Source organism: Acartia tonsa, chromosome 1 (assembly GCF_053477335.1).
Source record: "Acartia tonsa isolate MP-2025a chromosome 1, ASM5347733v1, whole genome shotgun sequence".
Lineage (NCBI taxonomy): Eukaryota > Metazoa > Arthropoda > Copepoda > Calanoida > Acartiidae > Acartia > Acartia tonsa.
In genome coordinates, this window is record NC_137260.1 from 40932077 (window position 1) to 40952623 (window position 20547).

Sequence of the window (20547 nt, forward strand, 5' to 3'; positions counted from 1 at the left end):
CTCGCTCCATCAAATAATACAATTGCTTGTTCACCAAATCATAGAGAAGCCTCACCCCATCAAATAATACAATTGCTTGCCCACTAAATTATAGAGAAGCCTCGCTCCATCAAATAAAACAATTGTTTGCCCACCAAATTATAGAGAAGCCTCGTTCCATCAAATAACACAATTACTTGCCCTCCAAATTATAGATAAGCCTCGCTCCATCAAATAATACAATTGTTTGCCCTCCAAATTATACAGAAGCCTCTCTCCAAAAAATTAAAACAACTACTTGCCCTCTAAATTATAGAGAAGTCTCGCTCCATCAAATAAAACAATTGTTTGCCCTCCAAATTATAGAGAAAAATTCATTTAATAATTTTTCCCTCTTGGTAATATTTCCCACAATTATGCTTATACGTGTGTATGTGTATGTGGGAGTGTGTGTATTTGACACTGACATTCTATATTGTTGCTAAATTCTGATGGATGGTCAGTCGCATATAGTTGTAGAGATGCTTCGCTAGTATTACCTTGAATTGAAAGGTATTGAAAAAATCTGGCGTACTCACTAATATTATAAATGGACCACAAACGAAAGTTTAGAAAGGCTAGGTTAAATAAGGGTTAGATCAGCCCCTAAGGTAAGGAATAAGAACCCGCCTGGTTAGAGGCTTCCAATGGGACTACAAATACAATATATTAAACGTTCTCTGACGTTCAGCCCTAATTATAGAAAAGTTATTATGTATTGATTTGAGTACTTTTTCATTGAGGAAAATTTATATTTTGTCTTTGACTGAATAATATTTAATTTGGCGGCTAAAAATCTTTTTTAACTTTGATATATATTTACTCAATTCACAATTTACTTACCTAGATTTTTTTTTATATAAAATTCTCAATTTTTTGACAGAATATAATCATGTTTATAATATTGGAAGTGATCGCTAGAAAAAGTAATAGGATCTTATTATGTTTGTCTGTGTGTGCCGAAGGATCTCGCTAAACGCTGAACCGATAGGGTTATCCTGGAAAGTTTTATAACTAATTTGGGGGAGGGTACCATCACCCTCCAAACAAAAGAAAATGACACCCCTTCCCTCATGTTTTACTTTTTCTTTTTAAAATTAAAACAAAAAATATCGGGGTGGGTCGAATTCAATCCCTACCATCTCAAGTGCCCCTAGATGCCTTTAACCATACACAATTAAACCCTGAATTTGCCTGCCATAATTTAATTGTCATAACTGATAACAATTCACTACATCTGAAATTCACCAAATGTTCACTTATGTCCTTAAAACTAAAGAATGATACCTCGTTGGAAAATGGGTTAAAACTGAGTAGTAGCTATGCGTACAACATACATACTTATTATTCCATTCGCACGGAAATTTGTGAATTTAAACCAAAAATATTTTGATTTCCTCAAAATTGGCATTTGGACCCCTTACAATAATTAATTTTTCAGAGTGGATTCGAAACCGATTATTATCCGCCGGATTTTATTCGGCATTCGGCCTCTCGTGGCTAACAAAACTGGTTTTATATTCAATTTATTATTATATTTGTCTATAATACGATGCGATAAATAATTATTATGTACCATTAGAAGCGCAGCTAAACCACAACAAGAATTTGTTAACAATTGTATAAACAAGGGCGATTATTTCAATGTTTGTTTTAAATGTAAAGAATCCAACAAATAGATTTATTATTACTTGGATTATTAAATTAAATGGATATTGAATTTGACTTTTAAAAAGGGGGTTTGTAGGAGTTTACAATGGGTTTCAAAAGAGTTTAAAAGGAAAGTGTTCGAATTTTATTTTGACTTGAAATTCAAGTTTTCCAAATCCCCACCAACATTCGATATATCATTACTTGGATGTTGCACCAGATTTTCACATACTCTGTAAAAGTGATGCTGGCAGCTGGCTAAAACAAACAACAAAACTCCCCATCCACCCTTTTTACCCCTTCCCTCCCCTCCTACTGGGTAAACGAACTTACCAATAAATGAGGTCCGTATAATGAACCTAAAATGACAACAAATTTTCCGTTGTTAATATATCCACTATATTCTATATCCATTCCACCATCCAACATGTTGCTACTTCATGTCCACCTTGGATCAAATATACAGATACTGACCGTATTTTAGGAGCGTAGCTACTATGTAATTGTGGTCTGTAGGTCCATACGCCTATTTGTTTCCAATTTTACTGTATTTAAGGATTACTTAATAATAAAAGGTTGTCCATTAAAGTCTATTTTCATTACGATTTCTAAAACAAATAATCATCTAAAAATTTGAATTTTTTTACATTTTAGGATTAGTTGGATTAGCTGTCGTTCTTATGGAGATTGTTGTTCTGGTGTACGAATGCCTTTTTTAATTCTTGCTTTTAGTTAAGGATAATAATGCATATAAAAGTCTAGATAATCAATCTATTAATTGTACCAATATGTACACAGTTTAAGGACAATCCAGTCATATTATTTAATGCATTTAGGTAGTTATTTAAAGAAAAGCTTTTCTATAATTAGGGACGGTCCGTTCGTATGTCATAGACAGTTAGCTCTTTTCGTTAATTTAAACAGGTTAGAAATGTCCTAGCTATTTCAAACTTTTGCATGATGATTCTTAGAGGAGTTAGCTACGAGTTAGAAAGCGAAGCAACTCTATAATCGTTACCAGAAAGTCCGTACGTCCATTTTAAACATGTTGCTTTTTAACTTTTTTAAAATCAAACTTTTATGTGATAAAATTATCTTTTTGGTCTATATTTTGGAATACTGATTTTTAGGACAACAAAGTACATTGTTATAAGTGAAGCATCTCTATAATAAAATCCTAAAAATGTAGGTATGCCCTTAAACAATATTCTGTCTTTAAGCAGTTTTACAGCAGATTTATTTACAATTTTGTTTCGTTCGGCTTTTATGTATTTATATTCTGATTATTTAGTTCACTATATATGTGTTAATGTTCGTTTGTCCTGCTGTTTCAGAGCTTCGCTTTTATGGATGTTGTCATCCTTGTTATTATTCAAACTATGTAATAAGTCAGCAATAAAGAGTATAATCTCTAATTCTACCCATATGATACAGATTTGTTTAGGGAAATTATATCAATTGGCTGAATCAAATGTTACTAATCATAAACAAAAAATCTTTTTCTACTCCAAATTTCTTTTTATTGAGGTTGATTGACCATCTAGCGTATTAAATCTATTCGGATAATAAAAGATTTAAATAGAATATTTTGAAACTGTATAAAATCCATAAAAAAATCATAATTTGATTGTTTAATCTACTTTATTTATATTTCTTGTAATGAAGAATGGAATATTAAAATAGTTGATTTATCAAAAGACTTTTGATAAAACCTTTACCCAATAAATAAATAAAGTTTAGATGATCAATTATTGTTTCTGATTGACCATTGAAGGTTATACATTTATTGTTTATTCATTACTCGAACTGCAGTTAACAACATCTTTTTTTTCAGATTATCTTTTGTAGAATAAAGAAATGTCAAATCTTTTATGATTACCACAGAAAGTTTTTTTTATAATCTGTAACACACTTCCTCCTTTTATCTCCATCCCTTTTTTGTTCTCTAAAAAATACATCAAGGTTTTATGAAAAGGTTCGCTGTTCGAAAAAGCCACAAGATTTTTCTAGATTTGTATTTAAGGAAGAGGACTATAAAGAATAATAGTTATTTGTCGCATCATATTATAGACAGTTTTAAATTAGGTATTTTTAAATTAGGTGTTTTGTCCCCACTCCAGTTTTCCACGGATATATAAATATATAATAAAAAGTTATAAGATTAAAACCAGTTTTGTTGGAATCGAGGGGACGAAGGCTCGGTCTAACAAAACTGGTAGTAAATTTTTTTATTTTATTTTGATGTTCGTGGAATATTCACTGTAATACGATGCTATATATGACTGAGAACCAATTCTAGTCCAGCGGATATCAATCGGTTTGAAAGCAATACTGGAACAAAAATACAATCCTTTTTCTCTCCTAAATATTACAAAATATGTTACAAAGCAAAAGTACTGCTAAAGCTCACGAAGTTTATTATCAAAATTATAATTTATAGTTTATTTTAATATATACTAAATTTTACCATCTTCTTGTTTTAAAATGTAAAATAACAAGTTTCAATGCGCTGAACTTCTGGGTATAATTGTTATTGTTTAAATAATTTTTTTTTATTAATTTCAAACCTTCACATAAAACAAGGTAAAAATGGATTGGAAGTACAAAATTTGTACAGTGAGACAAACAAACAAAATAAGATATAGATTCTCCTTATATTAACCTTTTGTATGATCTTGACCAAAACCTTTTCTTTTCTATAAAAAGAAACCTTGACATTTAGTGCAAGTTTACAACTTTTTGGCAATTTCTTTCTAATCGAAATTGGGACACCAATGAACCATTTTGTCTTAGTGGTTAAGACCATGAACGATAGATTTATATCCACATTGGAGTAAAATACTAGAGTTGGAAGGGGTTCAATAACTGTATATTCCCATCCCAACTCTTTGAAAATCAACCAATAGTGTCGGAAATATTAACATAGCCAAGTAGCAGAAAATAATTTGCTAGCAGACGAAATGGTCCTTGGAATAGGGAGGCAGGTGGTTATCTGTATACACATCTATACTATAGATCTGTAATGCTCACCCACTATAATGATCAACAAAATTACCCCTTCAGTCGATTTAGATTAAATAAATAGTTAGAACACTGCTACTACAACTCACATTAAGATTTAGATTAAGCGCCAAAGTTTTAAAGTTTTTTTTTGTTATTCTTTGGGGACCAGTATAATTTACTTGTTTTTTTTTCAACAATAAACGGGGTTGGTAAAGTTAAACGAAAAGGTGAAATAATAGGTTTTCATCGCATCGTATTACAGACATTTCCCTACAAATATCGAAATAAAAATCATAATAATCACGGGGCTAACATAACTGGTTTAGTATTTTTAATTTCTAATATCAATATCCGCGGAAAGCTGTCTATAATACGACGCAATAAATAAAAGATGAATGTTTGTAGTCCAATTTCCATTAAAAGAAAAAGGGATTCGACCATTTTTTTCTGCACATCTTAGCTTAGCCACTAGTTAGTCGTGGGGGAGGGAAGTTGGTTTTGTGCAAAAATGTAAGAAAAAGGAAAAGGTATAGTTGGTCCATAGCTTTTGTACAGGGCTGATTGGTAAAAAATGAAGCTAACCTGAAAATGGTACCCAATTGGAGGTTAGTTATCGAGATCTTTTGGTGCACACAAACAGACATCTAAACTATTTATTTACGGTACCAATAATTAAAATCATAATTATGGTTATAAAAAGCTAAGATATTAAGAAATATAAAGATATTTTCGTACACTTTGTAGCAATCGAGTTTAAAATAAATCTGTAATAGTTTTTTTTTTTTTTTTGGGGGGGGGGGGGTTGCTCTCACACAAATGTGCCCATCGAGTATTGAACCCCCACACACCCCTTCATATTCTTAAGTGAATTAAGAATAAAGGGCATAATGTTTTTTTTCCAAGGCCTATCCCCTGCGGTGGCCATAACCCTGTAGTGCCTACCAAAACCCTAATATTACCTAACCTTTTATAGTTTGATAAACAAAAAAACCCTACTCTCTCTATTTTTAATATGTTTCAAAAATAAAGGGGGAAAGGTTGCTCGACAAGGTACTTTGAGGGATAGTGTCTTTCTTTCCATATGTATGATCTATTCCTTTATACCTGACAAAACTGAAGGTTTGACATATATTTGCAAAACTATCCAACATACAGAAAAAGTTAACTTTCTGCCAGCTAAATAATGGTATATCAATATTGATAATAATCCTGGGTTGAAAGAAAACTTTTTATATAAGTTTGACGGTCAGTTTTTGTTACTAAAATAGCAAATAATTGCATGATAGGTTATTGAGCTATTTAAAGATAAAAATACATCAATTTACTTTTTCCAAGGGGCTATTTATCTGGGGAGAGTGGTGGTACCCTTCCCGAAAATAAATATAAATCTTATTATCTTCCCAGGACCTATGTTTAGCTACTATGAAAGGAGAAGTAGAACCATATCGGATCAGCGGTTAGTAAACGGACAGACAGACAGATAGAGATCCTGTTACTTTTATATAAGGATTGTTACTAGGAGGGGTATTTTTTTCTTTAGGTAATTTATTTTTGTTGGATTGGGATACCCTTCCCCCAAAAAAGATATAAAAAACAAGGGACCTATGAGAAGCTTTGGTTTGAGAGTGAGATTTTATTTAGGAGTTTTTATGCAAAAACAAAGAAAAAACCCTGAATGTTTTATTTAACACAAGCAGCTGCGCCCCTAGATGCCTCTAGAGGCACTTGAGGGAAGGGATAGCGACCAACTTTAATTTAGTATTTTTATGGAGGTCATTTTCTTGGAGCAATTTCTCTTGAGAAGGCAGAGGAACCCTTCTCAAAAATTATTATAAAACTTCCCTATTCCTTTGAGAAGCTACGCGGTAAAAGAGAACCAATATAGATAGATACTGGTCCTGTGGGGTTTAAGCTATTTTCTTATTGGTCAGGACTTATATTATATTTCTATCTTTATTACAAGTTTTGTTAAATCTATAGTACAATTAGATAGGAAAGCACTACAGATAAAGATTCTTCGCTTTGAATTTAAAAGGATTCAATATCATTAAATGTTAAATGTCCTGCTGGATTCAAAGGGATAAGGCAATGACCATTAAATTGATGGATTCCCATGCAATGGTAACATACAAAATTACCCCTTCTGGTTGGAACGTTCAGAAACTCAATTTAATAAACCAACCAATCAAAATTCAGTAAAAATTTCCAAAGTTTTTAAGCAATCGAATAAGAAAACATTATTTTGAAATTTTGGAGACTAGTGTAATTAACAGCCCCCAATGTCCCCTTCCTCCCATGTTGGACTGGTTGATTAAAGCAACATGTTTTTGGCTTTCTTATACAGGGTTTCAAGCAGTGAAAAATTTTTCAGATTTCCCCCCCCCCCCCAATTTCTCAAATATACCCCCCCTTGATTTCCCCTTCCCCTTTCAGGCACAATGTTGCAGGTAGTTAGGTGCGCATACCAGGAATTTGAGGGAAAGGGGGGAGTAAGTAATGGTAACCGGTAAATAAAGGGGGTAAATAATACCATTATTTTCCAAAAAAGGGAAGTGGGTGGGAATTGACGCACCGCATACTTAGATACATATAAAGGTGTATAACTAATAGATAGATATATATAACATGTATAATATATAAACTTCTAAGATGTGATCTACAATAGGAACTTTAGGAGGGTGAAAGGGGCAGGGGGAAAGTGCACGCACGCACACCCCAGTAATATACAGACATGTAAATAAGAAATAACAACCACCTCTATACTTACTAATTCTTAAGTGAAAATATTAAGTGATACCGTTAATTAAGCGCGTAGATTAAAGCAACATGTAGAAATTTAAATGTAGAAATTTAACGATGAAACAGGGTGAAATAATAATATAATGCTTTGTGTTTAAAAATAATACAAAAAATTAAGTAAATATGGAGTTACAAGAAAGAAAATCTCCAAAGAACGAAGCTTTGGTAGGGAATAACAACAAAAATGGACATTCAGGGCCGGGCCGGTCAAACGGTCAAGAAGTGACCGAGGCCACCCTATCCAAAACCAGTTTTGACGAGGGTGGGACGGTGCGGAGGAATGCCACGGCCACGCTGAATCAGATCAGCGCGGATATGCAGCTGTCAGCAGCTCTCAGGTAGGGTTGACAGCTTTTTTTCCCCACAGAATTAAGAAAGAAAAATTTATAGATAAACAGATCTATAGTATAGATGTGTATACAGATAACTACCTCCACCCTTTTCCAATGACCTTTTTCGTCTGCTAGCAAATTTTTTTCTGCTACTTAGCTGTGTTAATATTCCCGACACCATTGGTTGATTTTCAAAGACCTAATTGAGCCGCTCTTTTAGGTAGTGCAGCATTTTAAAAATAAAACAAAGAAAAAATACTTTTTTAAATGAACAGAAATTTATATTATAGAAAAGGTTATGTAAAACAATAATTTAAAGTTCACAACGAAAATTATCCTTTTAATTTACCGAGTTCTTTATTTTATGGAAGCAGACAGGTCTTATGATAATTTGGATGTTTTGTTTTAATTCTTTATCTTTAGATGATCTTGGGCTATTTTTCTGCTCTTTTTTCTCCCTTCAAACTAGAAGTTAGGGGAGCAGCCGCTAGTATTTTTTAATAACACATCATTAAAAAGCGGATAAAATTTTCAAGAAAGATATTAACATTTAAGTGCGATACAGTTCTTATAAGAAAGAAGAGTAAACTGTTATTCACAATCTGTTGAAAAGTTTAAATCTATGACTAAAGCATTGAAAGTAATACTGCCATTGCTCCATTGCTTTCAATTCAAAAGCAAAATAATCTACAGAATGCGTAATTTTGTGTTATCATCAATTTATCGGCCATTGTCTTATCCCTTTAGATTTTTGCAAACATACATCCTTACCTTTTTTTCATATTAGATTTAGAATTTAGAAAAATCTTTTAAAATTTGTAGTGAATAAAACATGTTATTAAATAGTAAATGAACATAGCATGCAATTTCGAGAAAATTCAGTAATAAAGATATTGGCCATAAAATCTTATTATAGTAGTATTTTTTTTCGTAGTAAAGTTTTCGATAACTACAATACCGATTAAGATCTTCATTTAAGGGAGTCTTCACATAGGTCATGGTTTGGTTTTATGCTATTTTATTTTAATATTTAATTTTTTGGATGGTTCAGACTATTTTTCTGTCGTTCTTTACCATTTCGTCTACTTAGCCCCTAGATGCTAGAGGCGCAACCATTAGTAAAATAATAAAGCAAGAAGAAAAAGAATCTCTGTATTATTTTCTGTAACTTTAATAATTACAGACAGATTAACGGACCAAGTGAGTTATGGAGTAAGTGTTCATTGATCTTAAAAATAGTCAGCAGTCCATCTCAGATTAACGCTCATCAGTGTAGGAAATTTTCACTAAAATTTACTGCCGTCTATCTTTGATAACAGCTGCGGAATTCACGTACCAACATACCGTTTCTCAAAGACAGGCAAACATTTTGAAATATAGATTAGCTTCGCAACTAAAAATATTTTTTTCTAAAAAAATAAAACTTGCAATCTGTTATATCCATGAGAATAAAATTGTGTATGTTTTTCTATACAATACCCTGCATTCAATACATAATAACATATTTGCAAATTCTTTTGTTGCGAAGCTGCTTTGCAAGCCTGTCTGTCTCTACAAGCAAATACGGGATCGAGTAAAAATGCTTTTTATTTCTGAAATGATATGTTTTTCTATACAATACCCTGCATTCAATATAAAATAACATACTTGCAAATTCTTTAGTTGCAAAGCTACTATGTTGCTAATTTTTTTCAGTCTATCTGTCTCTACAAGCAATTAAGATTAAATGAAATTAAAAATATTTTTTTCTTCTCTACAATAACCCTTCATTCAATACATAATTTGCTAATTTTGCATGGTTTTTAATTTTATAATAGACAACCTACTTTACAACTAAATTTGCCTACCCATTTGTCCGTATAGCCATGGGACTAATACATAGACGTCCAAGGGGGGGGGGGTAAAGGGGTGATTACCCCCTCAAAATTTTGGATTTTCAATTTTTACCCCCCAAAAATAAAAAAAAGTCTCTATGAAATATAGATTACCCCCCCCCCCCCAAAATGAGCTTGGGGGTGCCTGCCTATTATTTTCAAAATTTTACCCCCCCCCCCAAATGAAAAAGCTTGGACGCCCCTGGGCTGATATGTAGATATTCTTTCCAGTTGCCTGTCCGTTCATATTTTGGACGTTATCATGCTTGTTAGATATAAAGGTCAAACATGTAAACACGGGAATTCAAAATTTGCATGTAATCAAGCAATAAAATCAGTAGCAAATATGGATATAGAATATACGTGGATATTATGACATGGGAAAAAACGTCGTCTATATAGGTGGCTAATAATGGACATAATTTATAGGTCAGTTTGTTCATCCAGTATGAGGGGAGGGGATTGAGAAATGGGGTGAATATTTAGCCAGCTATAAGCTTCACTTTATTAAGAGTTCATTATAATAAAGTGTAAGATCTAGTAATAAATCCATTGTTTTTTTTCAAAACAAGAACAACCATAAACAAAAAAAGCTAGCTAAAATAGTTATAACCAGGGAGTGAGAGGACATTGGGCTGTTTATTACACTTATCCCTAAAGTTTTATAATACTGTTTTCTTATTATTTACCTAGTAACAACTTTGGGGACTTCTATTGAATTTTGATTGGTTTGTTTACTAAGTTGAATGTTCAAACGCTTTAACCACTTATTGAAATCTTCAGGAGGTGTAACATTGGAGATGAACAACAATTTGTCGACAATTGCCTTATCCCTTTAGATTATAACAAGAACAAAACAATGAGATATATGTATAATCAAGTAAATAAAATATATGATTATTTTTCTCATGTTACACTCTCTAAACTGAGTATAATTTAATTCAACAAATAAAATACAAAAATACAGGGACATCCAAGCTTTTTATTTTGTGGGAGTAAAATAAGGGTTTTCTAAGGTTTGTAATATCATTTATTTTTAAAATTTTGAGAGGGGTAAAATGAGAGTTTTCAATGTTTGACGGCGGTAATCGCCCCTTTACTCCCCCCCCCCTCTCACCTCTTGGACGTCTATGCAAATATATATATTTTTTTGCTGAATTTCGTTGACCTCAATTTGTCGACATATTTCTGTTTTTCATCTTGCTATCCTTGCAATATTTGAACTTGTACCAGCTTGGAAGTTGAGAACATTTCTAAAAATTAAATTTTTAAAGATTATTTTTGCTCATCTCAAATATGTAAAGGACAATTACCCAAGGTGAGAGGGGACATTGAGCTTTTTATTACACCATCTTCCCCAAAGTCTCATAATAACGTTTTCTTATTCATTGGCTTAACAACCTTGTGGACTTTTAGTGCATTTTGTGGGTTGGTTTATTAATTTGAGCGTCCAAATGTTTCAACCACTAATTGTAATCTACAGAAGGAGTTATTTATGTACATCAACTTTCCGGCCATTGTCTTATCCCTGTAATTACCTCATATAATTACCATAAGAAGCAACGCTAATTTAGAATCAAATATTTATCAAATTTTTATAATTATTTCCTCATTTTCCCCTCTAATCTATGTAAAAACTATATATTTATGAATAGAGTAAAAATTTGCAAAAGTCCATTTGAAAACATCCTGAAAGATTGCCATTTTTATATTCCCTTATTTGTATTTTTTTCCCATTCATCAATTTGTACTCATTCTTTCCTTATTTAAGATTAGAGAAGTTATCATAATATAGTAAATATATTTCCATCCTCCCAACTGTGTTTTGTATATACTGGGAAATACTTGAAAAATATGCACTTGCATGAATTTATTTTTCAGAGAAGGTGCATACCAGGCCATAAATGGATGTAGAATATAAGTGGATATTCTGACAGGGGTAAATTGTCGTCAATTGAGGTTGCTAACATTGACAATACTCATTGGTCAGTTCATTCATCTAGTAGGAGGGAAGGGGATGGGGTAAATGGAGAATTGTTATTTTAGCCATTTAAAAGTTTCACTTTATTATAGCACATTATAATCTGAGGTGGATTCTATAAAACAAAATTAGGCTCGCTACTCGCTGGTGAGGCAAAATTATTTTTGTGAAAAATCCTCCAAAATCACATTAAAAATCTACAAAAATTAAACAAAATCTTAAGTTAATACCCTTTTATGATTTTATTTAATTTTTGTAATTTTTTTTTGGAGGATTTTTCACAAAAATAATTTTACCTTACCAGCAAGTAGCAAGCCTAATTTTTTTTTGGTGTAAGATCCAAGTAATTATAAATCCATTATACCATACCATATTACTATGCTGGACCATGGCATATATTTATTAACAGAAATTGCATGCATGGCATTGGCAATCCTTTATATGAAGTAGTAAGGTTTTTTGTCTGCCTGTTATTTCCAAATATTTGCAAATTTAAAATTTTTGGGGCATTTCTGAATAAACTAAAATTATTGCTTTGCTAAGATAGATCCCCCATCCTCCAATTAAAAAATACATCGTTATGCTTATTCGCAAACACTGTTATTACTTTTCCAGTATGGTTTTAAAACTAATTGATATCCGCTGGATTAGAACCGGTTCTCAGCCATACTGAAAAGACAGCATAGCATCGTATTACAAGAGTATTAAATAAAAATCCTAAGCTTCTCGTGGCTAACAAAACAGGTTTTTATCTAATAATTTTTCATCTTAATATACGAGAAAAGCTGTCTATAATACTATGCGATAAATAACTTTTTTTGCACATATTTGTTTGTTATTCACATTACATATGTATTTAATTTTGCATGGTATTTTATTTTGAGTGCAGAGACCTGATATTATTTTAGTTTTATGTGGTCTGTATACTTAACACAGGGCTTTAAAGAAAATGATAAATATATAGAAAAAAATAATATATTTTAAGAAAAGTATTACAAGATGGATATAGTTTTCTAGTTGAACTACATGATTATTGGTAGTAATCATTAATTTACAAAGTTGAGCCTTCTTATATACTTTATATTGAAAAACTTGCAGCCCCGCATACAGACATACATACAGACATCCTATAAGAGTATACATAAACCTGAATAAACGTTCCATCAAAAACTTTTGTTTGCACCAATATGTGTTTCGGGTCATGGGAGGAAAACGAAGTAGCGGGTTTCGTCGTATTTTTACAGTAGCTTTTCTCCTATTTCTAGCCACTGCGAGGTCAATTTCCTAGCGGGGCACTCATCAACATTTACCTAACATAACCTTTCAAAAGCTATACTGTGAAAATACGACGAAACCCGCTACTTCGTTTTATTTCCATGATCCTGTGTTTCAATTTAGCTAAAAAAATTAAAGATGCTATTATGTACAAAAACTGTACCAATTCATGTTTTACCTCTTAAGTCACTTATTTTAAATCTGATTAAATTATGCAAATTTCTTTTAGAAGCAACCATGTCAGAAAATAACTTTTTTATTATTTTAAACATATAACTATCCCTTTATCCCTGACTAAACTAAAATGTGTTGTGTTTGCACATAAATTTGATTACATTTTGGTGCAATAAAACATACCAAACAAAATTTTCTCTGTCCCCCTCTAACTGTCATAAATAAAATATTAAAAGGGAATAGTAATTTAGCGCATCGTGGTTAAAGACAGCTTTCTGCGGATATTAAAATGAAAAATTATAAGGTAAAAATCAGTTTTGTTTGCCCCGATCTTTCATTTTTTCAGTATAGCTGAGAATCTGTTCTAATCCAGCGGATATTAATCGGTTTCGAAGCCATTCTGCAAATGAAGTTAAATACATTTGGCGACGTTACTCCATAACTGAAGTTTTCTTCAAGAATCGATATATTATTATTTGGATTTTGAACAAGATTTTCAGGTAAACTATTAAAGAGGTGCTCGAAGTTGGCTAAAATATAATAACGAAACCCTCCATCCACACTATACCACATCCCTTCCCCTCCTACTGCATAAACGAACTGACAAAGAAAAGAGTAGCAAGCTAAATTGACGACAAATTTTTCCCTGTTGATATATCTACGTATATTCTATATCCATTTCTGCAAGGCATTTAGTAATAATTCTGACAATAGGACAAGTAAAAAATATATAAAAGCCCTACATACAAAAAGCTTTTATATTGCTTTTATGCGAAATTTCTATTGAAAATATTGAAACATTTATATGGGTAAAGAAGACACATTTTGGTATAAACTATCAATGGATTTATTATTACTTGGATTTTACTAAAGATTATCATGTACTCTGATAATGTGAAACTTGTAGCTGGATAAAATAACGATCCACTAATTCACCCACTTTACCCCATCCCTTCCACTCCTACTTGATGAACGAACTGACCAATAAGTGATATCCATGTTAGCAACTTAAATTGACGACATTTTCCACTGTCATAGTATCCATGTATATTCTATATCCATTTTTAAAGAAGACACATTTTGGTATAAACTAACCATAAATAACAAAATATGAAGAAAGGAAAATACATCAAAATAATGGATGTAGATTATACGTGGAAAAGGGAAAAAATGGGCTCAATTAAGTTTGCTAGTGCGTTTATCCAGTAGAAGGAAAAGGGATGTGGAAGGGGGAATCGTTATTTTATCCCGCTGCAAGTTTCACTTTATTAGAGAACAAGAAAATCTGTTGTAAGATCCAATAAATAATATATCCATTATGAAAATACATCAAAATATTCAGCTATATAGAATACTATGGAGGGCTTGATATCCTGAAAATAAATAATAAAAAATTTTTAGCAGAGAAGCAATATTGAATTAACAACATATTTTGTTGATATCGACAACATTTTTAATTTAGCTACTTCTAAAGTATTCGAAGTATTCCCTAAAAACGCCTTATTGAGCACAGAACACCCTTCCATCTTATTGTCGAGATAATTTGAAATTAAGGAGAGGATAGTTTTTTTTGTTTGTTTATTACTTTAGGTACAGTTAGGTCAGGTAATATTAGGTACTGGGTAGGCCACCAGGGCATCACATGCTGTGGCTTTGCTGGGTTAGGTCCCCCTGCAAGGGTAGACAAAAGAAAAAAAGACACCTTCCATTATTTTTATTTTATTATAAGAATAAGAGAAGGATATGGAACTTTCAGAGCTCGACAGTTTCTTTGAGTGAAAGTACCAATTTTAAAAGGATTTAAAATGCAAGGACATATATTTTTTTAACTCTTATTTTATACATCTTAATTGGAACGGATGATCTATTTAATAGTGAAACAATTTCCATCAATAAAAAGTTAAAGAAATAACCTGTGTTTATATATATAATAATTTTAAAAATATTGTAAAGAAGGTGTATCAACTTTTTTTTTTATAGCTAGCTTAAGATTTTTAATTTGACACCTTACTTTTAAAATTCTGTTGAGTAATTATTGAAAAAATCTTTTTTTTTAACCTCGGTTTAATAAAAACTTTAGACCTAAATATTTTCTCAAACAGACATAAAAAACATGGGTTCATATATACCTTTAGAATCAGAAAAATATTACGAATCCATTGTAAGCAAAATTGAAAAAAAGTAAAAAAATAAAAAATTAAACAAATGGCCAATTGTATTTTTTGTTCAGGCAACACTATCGTCTTCCCTTTTTTACCCCCTCTTTACCCCCTTCCCATTTTTATACTCAATTCAAGAATTAAGACGTTGCCTGTACAATATAATATGATATTTTCATATAATTCCTTTTATTGTAGTTTATATACTATATTGTAAACTTTTTTTTTCAATTTTGCTTACAATGAATTCGTAATATTTTTCTGATTCTAAAGGTATATATGAACCCATATTTTTTTATCTGTGAAATAATAAAATTAAGTTCAAAGTTTTTATTCTTGTGGGTTTAAAAAAATCGATTTTTTCAATAATTACCTGACAGAATTGAAAAAGTAAGGTGTCAAATTAAAGATCTTACTATTTTTGTTCATAATGGCCATTTTCTTTCTTTTTTTTTGTTGCATTTTAGTACCTTAAAATCGACTTAATTTTTTTTTAAAACTTAAATTACTTAAAAAATAAGAGGTCTACAAAAAAACCGATTGCATATCTGAATTCTATGAAAAATTTTACATCTACTACTTACTAAAAGAACCGGCTAGCTATAAAAAAAAAGTTGATACACCTTCTTTTAGTTTTATGTAAATGGTTGATAATCATATGGTTGTACCAGAAATTCAGGTTTTTACAAATGAATTATGGATAGTCAAATGATAACTAAATTTTTTTAAAAATATTATGGTTAGCAACTCAATGTGTTCGTCTCCCTAGCTTAGTGACTTTAATGATTTACTGCCCTCCTCTGGTTTATTGTAAACATAAGATTTCTCTCACCACTGAACCAATTGAGTCCTTCCACAAGTCTCAGGGTGGAATTCTTATAATTATATAATTCTTTGTTTTATACTATTGTTCTGCCCCCTCGAACACAGATCCACTATATCCTAGAGGCGCAGACGCCAGTAATTCAATAAACTATGATTTTCTCTTACCTACATAATTTCGTCGCGTTTATGAACATTTTGATTAGTTTGATCTTGTTTATTACAGTGAATAATTATACAATGACATGTTTACTTCTACGCAACTATGACCGTTTGTGGTCTTGTTGTTTTTTCTTTACAAAATGCATAATGTCTTAATTTACAGAGTTAATTGATTTGTCAACTTAAAAATCATTGACATCCTTTCAAAGACATAAATTCTCAAAAGCAAAAATGTTGACACTTGTACATTTTAACTTTATTTTAATTTTTGAAATTTCTTGTGAATATTCCTCAAATGATAGAATATTAATCCTTACCTTTGTTTCACTGTCTGTTCGTATGTTTGGCTGTTTATTATCTTAAATTTTTTATTATCTTTTAATTTCTTATCCCTGTTTCAAGAATGACTTTTCAGCACTTTTTCCTTGCAAATCTTGAGAAAATTTACAAGACCTACAACAATAGATATATTACTATTTGGATGTTGCACCAGATTTTTATATACTCGAATTAAGTGATGCTCGCAGTTCTAAAAAATTGACACCCGTCCCTATTCTATCTTCTGTACCCCATTCCCTCCCCTTTCATTGGATGAACGAACTGACTAATGCATGAGGCCCATATTAACAAGCTAAATTTTCCCCTGCCAAATATCCACGTATATCTTATATCCCCACTCCTACAACCTACAGGGAATATAGGGATCAGAAAAAAAAATTCATTTTTCTTCCCTCAAATATTCTACTTTTAATAATTGAGGGGGAAAAAGGGATGCAGATTAATTTAAGTGGCAATTTTCTTAACTAGAATTCCTTCCCGTAACCACTTTGATTGGATGGATTAAATTACAATGACTAGCTGTTTTGTTTGTTTGCATGAGTCATTTTAGTAGCGCAGCTACTCTATAAATATTAATGTCCGTACGTCCATCTAACAGATCGCTAAGTCACCGTGCAATTCCAATAAGCAGCAATTATGGCAAAAAAAACTTTGTCTTATACTAAATTTCTCATAGGATCTACGATTAAAGATAAGTGATATGTTTTTCAAACCAAAATATTTTTTTTTTACTGTGGACATAATTCATCCTGTTCGTTGTTTAAGGAGTTAAACCGCAGAGTTTATAAATTTATAATTAATATCTAAGGAGAAAAAAAATCCAAGACTTGAATTTTAAAATTAGATTAGCCTAAAACTATTATGGGATTAATGTAAAGCACCTTTAAAATTATCCGGTTGACTGGTTAGTGCGATAGAAACGAGAAAATAAACAAAATCTTACTACCTAATAGATTAAATATTCTTTGATATCAATACACTTAGAGCATTGAAACAATGTTCAAATATTCTTTCCATTCTTATTTTGGTACTCATACAGAACAATAAAAATAAATCATACGGAGAGACATGGATTTACTCAGGGAGGAAGGGGACAATGGCAGATAAATAAATTTACAACCAGATATTCGCCTACTCTAAAAAGATGGTATATCCTGCTGGGTAATATAACAATATCCCCCAGCAATCCCTTCCCATCCTACTGGAGAAACCTACTGACCAATAAATGAACACTATATTAACAACCTAAATTGGTGACAAAATTTTCCTTATCACAGTATCCACGTTTTTTATATCCATTTAATCTATAAAAGGAAGATTTGCCAAAGTTACCTAAGGCAGACATTTACAAATCCATATTTAGAGGGAAAAGTAATTTCTTGTCCATTATGGTATCCCTGTATTGCTGCACATGGATTTACTGGTTGACAAAACCTAAACATAAATATCAATACACTAGAAATAAATCAGGGATCTAAAGGGATAAGACAATAGCCGATGAAATGATGTACATTCCTAAGAATGTTACACAGAATAATCCCTTCTTTATTTTATAATTAGTGGTTGAAACGTTGGGACACCAAGCAATAAACCTAGCAATAAAAATTCACTTAAAATACTTACCGATTAAGAAAAAGATTATTATAAAACTTCCTTACCTCCCTGAAATTAAATAAATTATATGTTACTAGTGCAGTGGCTGTGATCATAACATAAAAGAGCTCTGCATACTAACGGAAAGCTTAAAAAACCTGTAGACATAAATCTAAAACTTAAATAGCCAAAAATCAACCCAGGACCTATGTTAACCTCCAATAAAATGGAGAACTCAAAAAGTTCAGTTGTGATTGAAATCTTAAGCTACAGACAACAAACATCAATGTTTTATAATATGGGGTGAATTAACTCCCCTTTACCTCGCTCCTATTGCATCAAAATAATTTAATTAACACATATATCTATTAATTTTTTCTTTCTTCATAAAGATTAATATTGCGCTTATTGTAGCCGTAGACATTGTTTTAATATTTGCGAATATTAAATTATGCACAGAGTCGCTGGCTTTGCTAAAATATTGTGTAAAAACCATGCATAATTTATGCAATATGATGCATCATTATGCTCATGTTACAAATTACAAAAGTTTTTAAAAATATTAAATTAAGATTTTTAGAAATATTGGAATCTGGACAATTATGTCCAAAAAAAACCTAGGGACCACTTACAAAAATATAATTTGAATTAAAGTAAATTCTAATACTTGAAATAGACTTAAATTTCTAAAACAAAGTTGAATATTGTATGTTCGTCCGTTCGGATAAAGCTTTATATTTCACTAAACGCTGGACCAATTGGGCACCGCTTTTTGTGGAACATACTTACAGGTCATACGAAGGTTTCATGCTATTTTCATGCTAGGGGGGGGGGGGGGGGGACAGAAGATAATATTTTGAATTATTCATTGTGGTGTGGGGCTAGGACCCTAAAGGCAAGTGGCGACGTCACTAGTTCTTACTAAGGAGAAACTGTAAAGTTGGAAACACCAAGGATCTAAAGAGGTAAGACAAAGGCCGATAAATTGATGTACAAAATTTTCCCTTCATTAGATTATGATTAGTGGTTGAAACATTTGGACCCCCAACTCAATGAACCACTAAATTAAAATTTAACGAAAGGCCTAACTTGTTAAGCCAACAAATAATCAAACGTTGATATAAATTTTTTTGGGACTCGTGTAATAAATAGCTCAATGTCCCATACCTCCCTGGGGAAATACTTAAAAGATTAATACTCCATAGGAAACCCGCTGCTTGATGAAATAAAACAAAAGCTGGAAAAGAGTTTCATTTTTTATCAGATAAATAAAACAGATAAGCAATATCCCTTTATTAGTCCGTGAAGCAAAAAAACACCCCAACATCCCTTTTTGGAGAGAAAAGCTTATTATTATGGGGCCTATTTTAGATTAGTTTAATCAAGTTAAATAAAGATTAATTTACCTCTGTTAGGATTATAGCTTCAATCATGATTATTACAAGATTATTACACTTGTCCTTAAAGTTTCCTGATAACGTTTTCTTAATCGTTGGCTTAACAACTTTGGGGACTATTATTGAATTTTGATTGGTTGGGTCATTAAGTTGAGTGTTCAAACGTTTCAACCACTATTTGTAATCTACAGAATGGGTATTCTGTGTATCATCAATTTTGTGTGTGGGGATCCCTGGCTCCATAAAGTAGAAGAAGCAAGTATTTGAGAATACGGGGGTTGGGGGGATGGTCCACTAGGCTGTAATAAGAATAATACCAACAGATAAATTGTGAGAGTTAGGAGGCGACAAGTTAATGATAATTACGACAATAATAAGTTGATAACTTCGGAGAGTTACACAACATTTACCATTTGTTTGACTTTGTAAACGACTATAAAATAATATATATGAAGAAATATATTTATAAAATTAACAGAATCTGGTGTCTGTACCAAAATATCTTGGTAACCGTTGAACCGATATAATTCTCCTTTACAGTGTAGCTCTTTATAGGTACTGGAGATGTTTATAACTATTTTGGGGGATGTTATTTAGTTAGTTATTTATTTAGTATGATTAGTTTGCACATTTAGGGCTGATTGAAAACAATATAGACATATATTTTTTGAAAATAGTAAAAATAACCAAGCTACTTCACCCTAAATCACTAAGTTCATGTTTTCGATAAATAATCAGCTGTTATAATTTATTTTACTGGCATCTCCGACGAGAAAATTGTCAAACTATTCTGGTTTCCCAGTTTCCAAAGTCACACAAATAACATGAGAATCACAAAAAAAATTTTATCATTGTTCGTGAATCTAGGCAATGGAATTATTATTTCTTGGATGTTACACCAGATTTTTATGTTTCCTTATAAAGTAAAACTGAGCGGGCTAAAATAACGATACCCCCATGTACCCCCTC

General features: G+C 31.6%; 1 protein-coding gene across 1 annotated transcript in view; it reads left to right on the forward strand.

Moving 5' to 3' along the window:
* Positions 1 to 7280: 7280 nt before the first annotated feature.
* Positions 7281 to 20547, forward strand: part of LOC145319597 (synaptic vesicle 2-related protein-like) — a 36562-nt gene continuing 23295 nt past the window's right edge. The window contains exon 1 of the mRNA XM_080161821.1: positions 7281 to 7808. Coding sequence (XP_080017947.1) covers positions 7594 to 7808 — 215 coding nt within the window. The 5' untranslated portion in view covers positions 7281 to 7593. The remainder of the gene's footprint in view (positions 7809 to 20547) is intronic.